At 38.2% G+C, this 13577-nt stretch overlaps 1 protein-coding gene across 1 annotated transcript in view; it reads left to right on the forward strand.

The window, feature by feature from the left end:
- Positions 1-11172, forward strand: part of LOC113047899 (muscarinic acetylcholine receptor M2) — a 43476-nt gene extending 32304 nt beyond the window's left edge. The window contains exon 2 of the mRNA XM_026209271.1: positions 8320-11172. Within this exon, the coding sequence (XP_026065056.1) occupies positions 8366-9844 (1479 nt within the window). The 5' untranslated portion in view covers positions 8320-8365 and the 3' untranslated portion in view covers positions 9845-11172. The remainder of the gene's footprint in view (positions 1-8319) is intronic.
- Positions 11173-13577: the final 2405 nt, after the last annotated feature.

Genomic DNA, 13577 nt, shown 5'->3' on the forward strand with positions numbered 1-13577 from the left:
AATATTTGTCCGTTTTGTTCTATTACAAGATTTAAACGTTATTTTGTTCCATTAAGAGATTCAAATATTCGTCTGTTTTGTTCCATTACGAGATTTAAACGTTGTTTCGTTAAGAGATTCAAATATTCGTTCGTTTTGTTTTATGAGATTTAAACGTTGTTTCGTTAAGAGATTCAAATATTCGTCCGTTTTGTTCTATTATGGGATTTAAACGTTGTTTAGTTCCATTAAGAGATTCAAATATTCGTCCGTTTTGTTCCATTATGGGATTTAAACGTTGTTTCGTTAAGAGATTCAAATATTCGTCCGTTTTGTTTTATGAGATTTAAACGTTGTTTCGTTAAGAGATTCAAATATTCGTCCGTTTTGTTCTATTACAAGATTTAAACGTTATTTTGTTCCATTAAGAGATTCAAATATTCGTCCGTTTTGTTCCATTATGGGATTTAAACGTTGTTTCGTTAAGAGATTCAAATATTCGTCCGTTTTGTTTTATGAGATTTAAACGTTGTTTCGTTAAGAGATTCAAATATTCGTCCGTTTTGTTCTATTATGGGATTTAAACGTTGTTTAGTTCCATTAAGAGATTCAAATATTCGTCCGTTTTGTTCCATTATGGGATTTAAACGTTGTTTCGTTAAGAGATTCAAATATTCGTCCATTTGTTTTATGAGATTTAAACGTTGTTTCGTTAAGAGATTCAAATATTCGTCCGTTTTGTTCTATTACGATATTTAAACGTTGTTTTGTTCCATTAAGAGATTCAAATATTTGTCGGTTTTGTTCTATTATGGGATTTAAACGTTGTTTCGTTAAGAGATTCAAATATTCGTCCGTTTTGTTTTATTACGAGATTTAAACGTTGTTTTGTTCCATTAAGAGACAAATATTTGTCCGTTTTGTTCTATTATGAGATTTAAACGTTGTTTCCGTTCCATTAAGAGATTCAAATATTCGTCCGTTTTGTTCTATTAAGAGATTTTAACGTTGTTTTTTTCCATTAAGAGACAAATATTTGTCCGTTTTGTTCTATTATGAGATTTAAACGTTGTTTCCGTTCCATTAAGAGATTCAAATATTCATCCGTTTTGTTCTATTAAGATATTTAAACGTTGTTTTGTTCCATTTACACATTTGTCAGTTTTGTTCTATTAAGATAACATGGGCTGCTTTTGCTTGTTTGCAAAGATTAGATTTCTGGCCTAACAAACCACTTGAACACTGGTTACAGTAATAGGAGTGCTAATTAACACCGATGATGTGCTTATAGAGGTAGCTAATGAGTTGGTAAAGTTATAGGTGGTGGGTATAATATATATTAATGGAGTAGAACAAGACAAACAGGGCTATTTTATCAGATTGTGTTTCCCATTTCAGACTGGACTCTTTATCACAGGTCGTGGGCAGTCGGAGAAACGATTAGAGCCTGTGGACACAAACACACACGCGCTCGGGTCTGTGGACCTCATTGCCATGCATTATGTGCAGCCAGACTGCAGCAGAAGCGAATCCCACTACTAACCAGCATGCTGTCAGGCTTTAATAGCTCAAACTAGAGCATTACCCCTCGAGACAAACAGACACACAACCGCTGATGTGATGTGCTTCTACATAGATTGCAGAGTGAGGTTATTACAATAGACCAGATCTACATGATCAAATGAATAACAACTCACCTTCTTCACACTGAAATGCATCTTATCTAGGCTGTTATCTAGAAAAAAAAAAAGACAGGTAAATGGCGTCTAACCTCATCAAATGAAAATAAAATAAAAAAATAAAAATACAAAAAATAAAAAACCCTTTTAAGTGCACCTCAGAGGAAAAATTTAATAGAGTGCAACATTTGGGTCCGGAAGTAAATCATTTTCTCCATAAGGAAATTGATTTATAAGTATAAACGTTTATAGATGGACCTACTGTGAGTTCAAAGATTGTTAATCGATGAAATATGTTTTTTTTTTGTTTTTTTTGTAAGACATCTGCATTATTTTCATTTTTTACTTATTTTATACTTTTTTTGCTGTGAAAAACTACAATACCCATAATGCAATAGAGAATATTCAGCAAACAACACCAAGAGCAGTTAAAATTAATTTAAGTTGTAATATTTCACAATATTACAGTTTTTACTATATTAGCGGAACTCAAACTTTATAAAAAAAAACATTTAAAACATTTGACTTATTTTATATGTCTATATATTTTGTTTTAGTATATCAATTTCCATTAAGCACTGCAAATGACTGCTAGCATTCAGTAGATATAATTAACTATTTTAACGGAATAGTTGTATATTTCTCCAAAGTTTTAATTTGATTGTCAAATTGACACAATGCATCATGTGATTTAGTTTTTCTTCCCCCATTAAAGCCGTTAAGTTCACAATCTAGTACCTTTGTCATTTCGTCCAATTTTAAAACACTTTTTTTAGCTTCAAATCAGTTTATAAAGAGGTGATTAGCCTTGACTTGGTTCACACTGTATAACTCTTTAGGGAAGACTAAATGGAAAATATAACGCCGCTGAAAGAATGTGAACGAGCACTAATGCACTAAATAGCAAACAAACATGCACAACTTTAAATAAGGACTGACTGAAAGCCAAAAGCATTTTGTCTAATGAAACAAGCATATGTGCATGTGTGCTAATATTGCATCAGATAACCAGTCCGCCAGATGTTTCCGTGTGTCTGTAATGGGTTGTTTCAGGGGCAGTGCCAGCATCCACAGAGCACCATCTCTATCTGCCAACACTCACAGCTGAGGCCTAGCACTGAGTTAACCGGTCCAAGACATTGTAACACACATGCACACGATCTACACATATATACAGTACGAGCATCTGCATACTCACTCAGCACGACTGATGCTCTCGGGTCAAACTTGATGACTTCAGGTGTCCGAATGAGACGTTTGAGAGCCGTCCACTCCAGTAAACTTCTTCCAGGATGATTCAGAGACGTTAAGTGTGTTTGTCAGTGTGCTGTCATACACTAAAAGTCCAGAGTGACAGCAGCAGATGGAAGACGTCACAAACACTACTGCTGCCTGTCAAACACAATCAAGCGTCTGTATCAGGGAACAAACACTCACTTCTGACGATAAACACTTGCATACTCACTTAATATCACCAAATGTTTCTAATAAACTCGTGCATAGTCTGTTTTTGTAGGTTTTGAGTTCAAAGAGGCTGTCCTCAGCCCCTAACACACACACCTGTTTTAAATATTGATAATAATAATCAGAAATGTTTCTTGAGCAGCAAATCAGCATGATTTCTGAAGATCATGTGACACTGAAGACTGGAGGAATGATGTTGAAAATCAGTTTTGCATCATAGGAATAAATTAAAGTTTAACAGATATTCAAATTGAAAACAGCCATTTTAATTTGTAATAATATTTTATAATATTACTGTTTTTATTGCATTTCTAAATCAAATGAGTGCAGCTTTGGTGGACATAATGACCGTCTTTCAAAAACTATAATTTCTTTTTTTTTCTTTTTTTGAGTGTTATTATTTGTATATTATACATTTATAAGAAATGCAATTTAATTTAAAAAATAAAAAATAAAATAAACCATCAAAACCTCTCTCTCTCCATGTCCACACTGCTACAGCTGCACAGGAAATAGAATCTCTGCACCAGAAGAACTACATCATTAAAATCGCATTGAGGAGCCATTCATCCATTTAGACTGAAATCTCATGCCACTATCTAATCAGAGAGCGCTGTGGTCACTACAGCAGAGACAAGACGAGGCTAAAGGTTCAATTACACTGTTACCACACTGACCACAACAACATCATCCAGACCGAAGCCACAGAGGATTAAGGAAAGATGATATTATACTGTATATTTTAATAGATGAAGATAAACAGGTTTGCTGTAAATGGACAACTGGACTAATGCTTGTGAAAATAATCCCACAAACATAAATTTTAACTATTTTGACTTGGACATTAAGAAAGTGCTTAGCTCTATCCTAGTTTATACAGAAAACAGTCAACATTAAAGCTCAAATAATTATGCGTCTTATAAGCTAAAAGTTTCAGCTATTATGTCCAAGAATTAAAAGAGTTAAGAGAGTATTATTCCAGACAATCACTGGAGCTGATCTATTATACAGGTCGAGATGGCCATTGTGCTTAGTCTGTTTATGTAAATATATGCATCTGTGGTGAGACGCTGAGATTTATCACAGGACACAACCCTCTCTGAATAGCAGAGGAAAAGTAAGCAAAGCACAGAAAAGGGGTAAAAGTTGGAGATCAGTCCTCGGTGCATCCCAAAGGGCAAAGACAATTTTCAGCTCTACTGAACCAGTTCCACAACTCGAGTCCGAAAGGCTGACAAAACTTATTCATAACAGCAAACTCCTCCATTCTGTCATTCAAGTCACGAGGCTCCATCCGACTCAAATTTGGACCAGAGATCAGAGCAGTCCATTAGTAAGCAGCGCTGGGATATGAATGCAGTATCGAGCGGAATAATTCAGACTGGAAATGAGGGCAGTTTGTCATTATAAAACAAACAGCCGGCCTCAGAAGAACCGAATATAGGGACCCTTAATGACTCAAATGCATTCCATTACACCTGATTAGTCAAGCAGGTCCAAGCTTTTATGACTCCAAAAGCAGAATATCACACGTATGCTAAACCAAACAAGCCCTGAAAACACAGAATGGAGAGAGGAGAGCTCAAAAGTGGATAAAAGACAGAAGAAAGGACGCTTACTAAAACATAAAAGATCCCTTGCAAAATATGTTTTGCAGTTTCTACACTTCAAAAAATGTATAATTTTACACTATATATGCATCTAAGACTATGTTCATGGTAAACTCAATGCTAAAAATATTTAAATAACAAAAGCTTCAATTTGTTGTATGCAATAATTTAGGGCCTTCACAATTGTTCGATTACATTTGTACATTTGTTATTTACATTCTAAAACTCCCTCTTTGCTACAATTTTCACAAATAATTGTGAATGGTATGGAATAAAATGACATTTTAAAGCAGATCGAACTAAATAATATAGCATCCTACTATAATATTTTATTTAAAAAAAAAAAAACTTTTTTTTTTTTTTACAGTGTAGATGCAAAAGATACCGGACATGAATTGTGTTCAATTCATGTGAAGCATCGTAAGTGTCCCAGAATGCACAGCAACAAACTATACTTAATTTAAAAATTAGAAATGCATTAGTGTGTGCTGTGCATTTTTATAAACATAAAGTACAATAAAAAGTGAAAGTCAACACTTGAGAGAAAAACAGATGCGTGTGTAGGTCTTAAAGCGACAGTACGAAACAAAAATGTAATTTATGTCATTATTTACTCACTCACATGTTGTCCCAAACCTTTTCAGAAGAAATTTTGAATACGCGCAACCAAACAGTTGCTGATCCCCCCTGACTTCGACAGCAGGAAAACAAATACTATACAAGTCACTGGGGACCAGCAAATTGTTTGGTTGCCCACATTCTTCAAAACAACTTTTAAGTTCAAAAGAAGAAAAACTCATTCAGGTTTAAAACAACTTGAGAGTGGTCACACGATAACAGAATTTTAATTTGTGGGTCAACTATCCCTTTAATGTTACTAAAACAAAACGCTAAGCTCTTGACTGATCATACAATTGCTTTAATAAGAATCAATGTAGGACAATTTATACCGTTTTTTATTTTATTATCGGTTTCTTAAATGCTACTGCTAAATACACCTACCTGTAATGATGAGACCGAGATGTATGCAGAACTTTAATTATGAGAATGGTCAGACAGGCAATGATCAGTAACGGTGTCAGGTATGTTAGGGATAACCAGAATCAATAACAGAAACAAGTCGGTGTCGGGACAGGCAGCAGAGAATCAAAGTCGGTATAAACAATCCAAAAGTCAGGTACAGAATGAACGAACAAACACAAGGAAAACCGCTTGGAATCGTCTGACTGGCAAAACAAGACTTCACAATGTGACTGTGTGTGAGTGCTGCTTATATGCATGTGTAAATGAGGTGCAGGTGTGGCAAGGAGATTAGCTGATGAATGAGGTGCAGGTGTGGCAAGGAGATTAGCTGATGAATGAGGTGCAGGTGTGACAAGGTGATAGTGATGCAGAGGCTCATGGGAGATGTAGTTTGGGTGTGGTGCAACAGATGAGAGGTGCTAGTGTCCAAGTGATATGGTGACCTCTGGTGGTTGATGGGTGGAATGGAGTGCTCTCTACTGAAGTTCGTGGGCACTCTAGCTAATGATCATGACACTACTGTACCTGAAAAATAAAGCACTGTTTGTTTAATTTTCCTGTAAAAAGATCATGATGTGATACTTTTGCTGTATCACTCAACCCTAACTAGAAGGCAGCTGACTATATAGACAGCTAGGCTTTGGAACGGAGCCATTGTGTACACATAACTGAGCTTGTTTGAGTGCAGATCGCCTGTAGTTGGCAGTGATGTGATGTGTTGTGGTCACTGACTCCGTCTGCATTGTTGCCCTTCGCCTCTTCTAAAAACACAGATTGCTGGTCATGAGCGTTTTAATAGGGATTAGATTAGTTTGGCTTAGTACCATGATTAGGGCTTTCTGGCACTGGAGATAAGTCAATTCTTTCTGGTTATTCAGGGGAAAAGCAGCAAATAACGCAGCGTTTTAATGGAGAAAAACAGAGCGAACTGTCGCTCCATAAGACTGATAACTTCTTCCCTCTAATCACCATTACTGGACTCGTATCTATTCACATTCACAGAGAGAGAGAGAGAGAGACAGGCGTTAGGTTAATTTTGCCCCCCGGTGCTCATATGGGAACTGTTCCTTTGCTCTAATCCTGATTTTTAATACAAAGACGGAAGGCACGACTGAGCCACACGCGGGAGATTAAGCTGGCAGTCCCAATTTGTCGTTTTTCCTTACATCTTCAGTCTAAAGGATCAAACATCTGTAAGGTTACAGAACCAGCTCTGAATTCAGACAAACTGTTGTGTGCAGTCATCCATGATTCAGCAGGTACTATTTTCTTAGGACCGTTAAGTTTTATTTTATTTTCATGACAACTGAAGGGTCCTCAAGGTTTCTGCAGGTTTTATAAAAAGTATATTTAAGGCTTACCTAAATGCATTATCTTGTTTTATCAATGTGCATGTCTAAAGATTATTAAAGGGTGTCATGAACTGCCTTTTGTTTTTTATTTTGTATTTGAATACTGATTTCATGACCTGTTTAAAACAAGTTACACTGGCTTATTTGAGATGCAAGATGGCATAGGAAGTCTGGTTTTCCAAAAAAACTGATCAAAATTAAGTAAGTTTATGATTAAAACTAGTTTTCACACGCCTTTGATAGATATCAATTCTTCTTTTAAGCATAGTCACTTCATTTTGTTCAGTTTCTCAGAAAACATGACTTAATTTTTTTATTTTGCATCTTAAGTAAATAAATATTAATTTAACGGTGTTTCGATATTTGCTCCGGAAAAAAAGACAAAAATACTGAAGAGGAAGAATTTTTAAAGTGCATGCAACATTTAATGCCACGGCCATACATTTTTAAGACTTGTTAATTTGTGGAAGTTCAATTTAAGACTCTTAAGACCCACATAAACTCTGTTTACAACTAAATCTATTTTTGTTTTTCATTGAATTTTTTTTCTATTATATATGATGTTTTTATACATTAAGTTATAAAGAAAATACATGCATTACATTTAAATTGAATGCATGCATTACATTTATGATTTAAATAAAAAACAGTTTTACATTATAGAGGAGTTTTTAACTATTGTAAAATACTGTATTAATGAAAAAAAAAATCTTAATGGTCCAACATTTTCTTCTTGGTGCAAAATATATTTCCTAATTCTTTCAAGTTTTGGCTGAAAGTGAACCTGGACGTGTTTACAAGAGATTCATTCGGTTCTGGTGCTGAAAATAACCCAAGAATCAAATATGCTGAATTGAAAAACATGTAATGACAAATCTAATCTCTAAAGAAGCATTAAGTCTGCAGCACTTAACATTAAAATCAAATGTAGTAATCAAAATTATAAATACCCTTCTGACTGCAGCAGATTCAAAACTTCAGAAAAGTACTATGATGGTTTTATTGAAATAAACTGTGGTTAGCTTATGGAATCATGCAAACCAAATTCAGAACCACATAAACTATGTTCATGGGGGATTGCACCATGCTACTGCCAATACTAAGATAAATTAATGTAAACTACTAAATTGCATTGTTTGTCCCTTTTTTGGTTTGGACTCATTCATAATTCATAACTTGCAACATACTAAATCTCGTCTCTCTTCTATGTAGGTGTCAGAGGTCATACATCCTGGACATAGTGAACAGTGTGGACGCCATGGACACAATAAACTTCACCTCCTGGAACACCTCTGAGGGCAACGAGACCCTGGAGACGGTGGACGAGAGCGCGTATAAGACCGTGGAGGTGGTGTTCATTGTACTGGTGGCCGGCTCACTAAGCTTGGTGACCGTTATCGGGAACATCTTGGTCATGCTCTCCATCAAGGTTAACAGGAGCCTGCAGACGGTCAACAACTACTTCCTGTTCAGCCTGGCGTGCGCTGACCTCATCATTGGCCTTTGCTCTATGAACCTGTACACAGTCTACATTGTGATTGGATACTGGCCGCTAGGCCCGGTCGTGTGCGACTTGTGGTTGGCGCTGGATTACGTGGTCAGCAACGCCTCCGTCATGAACCTGCTAATCATCAGCTTTGATCGATACTTTTGCGTCACCAAGCCGCTCAGCTACCCAGTGAAGAGGACGACCAAAATGGCAGGGATGATGATCGCGGCGGCTTGGGTTTTGTCCTTCATCCTCTGGGCTCCAGCTATCCTGTTCTGGCAGTTTATCGTTGGCGGGCGCACGGTGCCAGAGAAGGAGTGCTACATTCAGTTCTTCTCCAACGCCGCGGTCACTTTCGGCACGGCTATTGCTGCTTTCTACCTGCCCGTCATTATCATGATGGTGCTGTACTGGCAGATATCCCGCGCCAGCAAGAGCCGCGTCAAGAAGGACAACCGCAAGCCATCGGCAGGCAACCTCGATGTAGCCCCCTCCAATCAGATCCGCGCAAACACAGCCAACAATCCCACCAACAACAACCTAACAGCTGAAGAAACAGACCGAGGACAGACCCAGCTAACAGATGACGCCGCCAACCAACACGATGCCAAAATCCAGAACGGCAAAGCGCCATCCACAGCAAGCGGAGAAGCGGAAGACGGAGGACGAGGAAACTGCGCTCTCACGGAGGAGAAAGAAACCTCTAATGACTCCTCCTCTGGCAGCGGCGCAGCAGCCAATCAAAAGGATGAAGCAGCGCCATCTAACCCCGTTGATAACCAGGCTCCCGCGCGACACCGCGCCAAAGCTGGAGGCTCCAAACTGACATGCATCAAGATCATCACCAAATCGCCAAAGGGTGACTGTTACGCACCTTCGAACGCAACAGTGGAGATCGTCCCGTCCACCGAGAGGCAGAACCAAGTGGCGAGGAAGATCGTGAAGATGACCAAGCAGCCGCCCAAGAAGAAAAAAGCCCCGCCCTCTCGGGAAAAGAAGGTGACGCGCACCATCATGGCCATCCTGGTGGCATTCGTGGCTACTTGGACGCCTTACAACGTGATGGTCCTCATCAACACCTTCTGCTCCAGCTGCATTCCCAACACGGTGTGGACCATCGGATACTGGCTCTGCTACATCAACAGCACCATCAACCCCGCTTGCTACGCCCTCTGCAACATCACCTTCAAAAAGACCTTCAAACACCTGCTGCTCTGCCAGTACAAGAACATACGCTCGGCCCGATGAGCAGTAACGTGTGTGCATGCGTTATATTTCACATGTGTGTTCTGGTCACAAAGATACATGTGTGGATGTGTTTGTATGTGTGGAAAGATGCAGTAAAACAGCAATCATAAATGGAGATTAGACCATAAGAATCCTCCATCCTTTATAGTTTGGCCAATTTGACTCGGTGAGCTATAACACTTTTCACTATGTTGTAAAAAGGTGCATCTGGGCTTTTATGTGATTGCATTTGTTGTTTTTATATATATATATATATAGCACTTTACATACGCATAGAGGTGATGCATGTCACAAAAGAAGGAAAAGAAATGCTTAAATATTTGATTTATGAACTAAAAAGTTAAAAAACTAACCAATACAAGCGAATAGATGGTGTCTGAACTATTCAATACTACACAAATATGGGGACAACAGGGCTGACTGAAGATCCAAACCAAACGTGTTAGAGCTTCAGTATAAAATCACACCTGTATATATGTGTATATAATCATGTACTGTATCCGTGTCGTGTGTGTGTGTGTGTGTGTGTGTGGTTGCATGACTGTGCACATGTGAGTTTGTAGCTAAAGTCAACATGAAGCCTGTATACTTCTGTAACCCGAGTGAAATTCATATCTTGATTTTATTTCGATCGCAAAGAGTGTTTTAATAATGTGCACCAATGAATCGTGCAAAATAAGACCAGAAACATGCATTAAGGAAGCAAACGGCTCGTGTTGACTTTAAAGCTTCAATAAATGCAAGCATCTACGATGACAGTACGACAGACTGCTGGCTGCAGGTTGTTGTGTGTGTGTGTGTGTGTGTGTGCTCTCCCTGAGCAATAAGAGGGTTGAAGAGGCTCTCCGGTGTGCCCGTATGTTAAAGTGGATGAGCTTTGAGTGCTCGGGGTCTCCAGGGATGCAAATCTAAACCTTTTAAAGTGAAGAGACACGCAGGATGAAGAGGCTCTCACAGACACGCAGACATTAGCATCCACCTCACCTCTGCTTTGCATTTACACAAAACAGTTCACTCACGCTTGGGCAAAGAAAAAAGGAAAACACCAGCTACGTGAGCGCTAATTTAGCAGACACTCCAAAACTGGCTTGTGCAGCTGATAAAAAAAAGATTAAAAGGCCGAAATGCTTTCTTATCGCCTCATTGTAAATGACATGCCTGACACGTGCACGTCCATGTGTGTGTGTGTGTGTGTGTGTGTTTGATCACCTCGTCAGGAGGTTTGATATGACTCACAGGTTCTTGCCTTGTGAACTTAAAGGGCTAAAGTACATAAGCTTCATCGCCTCATTACCAAACGCCAAATCAACATTAGTTGTTTTTTGATTCATTAAAACAGATTAACAGCATCCCTGCTCAGAGCAGAGGATCATGGGAAATGTCAGTCAATCAATGACAGCAGCAGCTCATAAATTTGACAGTGATGCATGCTGGGGGAATAAAGCTTGTGTGTGCAGTGCATCAGACAGAAACTGTAGCGATTAAATGTACCGTGGTAATGAAGTTTCAATCAAAATACCACAGTCACTGTTGTAATGTAACACGAATCTCATTCAAACTCTCCAGAGGATCTCATTTGGCATTTTTCCTTCGGATATCATCGTTGTATCCCTGGGATATTAGAAAACTCTGGTTACAGAAGGTCGCAGAGAATTATACTGCAATGCATATGAACATTAATCATCTGATTCACACATACACATCTGTTTTGTTCATATCTCATAACATATTTCATCTGTTTCCAAATAATGCATGGATTTATTTTTAGCACAATCCCTCCTTCGTGACATTACTTTGATGTAATTGACTTAATTACAAAATACAGTATGCAGCAAGTATATTGAAGTACAGAGTGGTGTGTGTGTGTGTGTGTGTGTGTGTGTGTGTGTGTGCTGGAGGTCAGAGGTCGTGAGAGATGCGCGCTGGAGCTGTGTGTTATTAGTTGCGAGCGGGACAGATAGCACAGGTGTCAGTGAGAGTTCGGTGCGTCCCGTCCTGTAACCCCAGCCGTAAATGGACCGGTGCTGGTGTGACACACACTCAGTGTCCTCCAGCGAGGGATAAGCCCTGAGAGTGTGTGACGCCAGATAAGAAGAAGCACAGTCAGTCACATCCTGGAAAAAAGCCACGCCATCCCCGGGGTCAGTGATGCCACTTGTTACATCAACAAAAATATACTTATATTCTTACCTTTGGATGGCTAAAATCCATTTAATCCACTTAACTGACTAATTCCAGGACTCTTTTCGCTAGGGAAGCAGGTTCTGCCTGGTTTACTGAAGGCCCTTCCTCTGATTGTGGAGAGAGCCAATCACAGTTTAGAGTTCTGGAGTGACACCTGGACTGGCCAATCAGATTGTCAGGCCAGCTACAGCCATCCGATACACACAGCCTACATTGTTTTAATCATACATCTGTGTTCAGAGGTTCATCTTTTATCATCATCATCATCATCATCATCGTTAATGACAGCACAATTAATATCAAAGGGCTTAAATGTGTTTTCTAATCTGTTTAAGTTTATAAAATGTATTGAAATCTCTATACTAGTGTGTAATGTGGCTGTTGTTTATTAATATTTTGTTAAAAGAAATTGTGTGCATGTTATTGTTTGTTGTTAGTTTTGTGAAAGACAAATCACTAATGTGTGTGTGTGTGTGTGCGCGCGAGTGACCTTGAGGTGTGTGTGATGGTGTGTGTTTTCTAAGGTAGACCCCTGGAGCACCTCGAGCCACTTGCGTGTGTTTTCTAACATTGTATGTTACATTATTGTGTGTGTGTGTGTGTGTGTGTGTGTGAGAGAGAGAACCCAAATCTATCGCGTGTTGATGGTGGTCAAAGGTGAGCGGCTGCCAAAGACACACAATTATCGAGACAAACAAAAAACATATAAAGAAATACTGAGACGCAAACTTTATCAGCACGCTAATGCTTTTCTATAACATTTTTTAAATCAATATGTAAAGATTCTGTATAAAAGATGTAGAGTTGTTCAGTCCGGTGGATTCAAGCGTGGAAGAATCAAGCCACACGTGAACATTAACCAACAGAGACTCCAGACTTATGGAAGACTGTACACTGGCAAACGTTCTTCTCGTGGTTTGATTATGGCAAGTTTAAAAAGAAGACATCTAAGAACTGTGAAGCAGCGAATATATTTCACACATGGTACACTAATGGTTATAAAACATTTATTCAAATTATTATCTAGTCTTTAATTATATGCTCAAAACATTAAGTATACATCATTCATGGAACTTTGTTCAGAAATGTTTCATTTGGAATGTTCATTTTCAAGTGTTACTATTTTAGAACATTCAAAAGTAACTGTTTGCAGATTGATACATTGGAACATTTCCTTAACATTTATTAAACCAGGAAACATTTTTTAAACAGTTTTGAACAGTCTTACGTTCAGAAATAACGTTCTCATAACCTAAAGGGAATATTAGCGAAACATTGTTCACTGGAGAATCGTAAGGATTTATTAAAACGTCTCTTCTGCTCACCAAGGCTGTGTTTATCTGATCAAAAATACAGTATAAACGCTAATATTCTAAAATATTATATATTCTATTACTCCATTGTAATAGAATTCATTGTTTAAAAACAATACTTTTATTCATCAAGGACACATTAAACTTCTCAAAAGTGACAGCAAACAGATCTATAATGTTATAGGTTTTCTCTTTCAGAGAAAAGCTGTTCTTTTGAACTTTCTGTTCATCAAAGA

The sequence above is a fragment of the Carassius auratus genome, chromosome 29, assembly GCF_003368295.1.
Source record: "Carassius auratus strain Wakin chromosome 29, ASM336829v1, whole genome shotgun sequence".
Classification (NCBI taxonomy): Eukaryota; Metazoa; Chordata; class Actinopteri; order Cypriniformes; family Cyprinidae; genus Carassius; species Carassius auratus.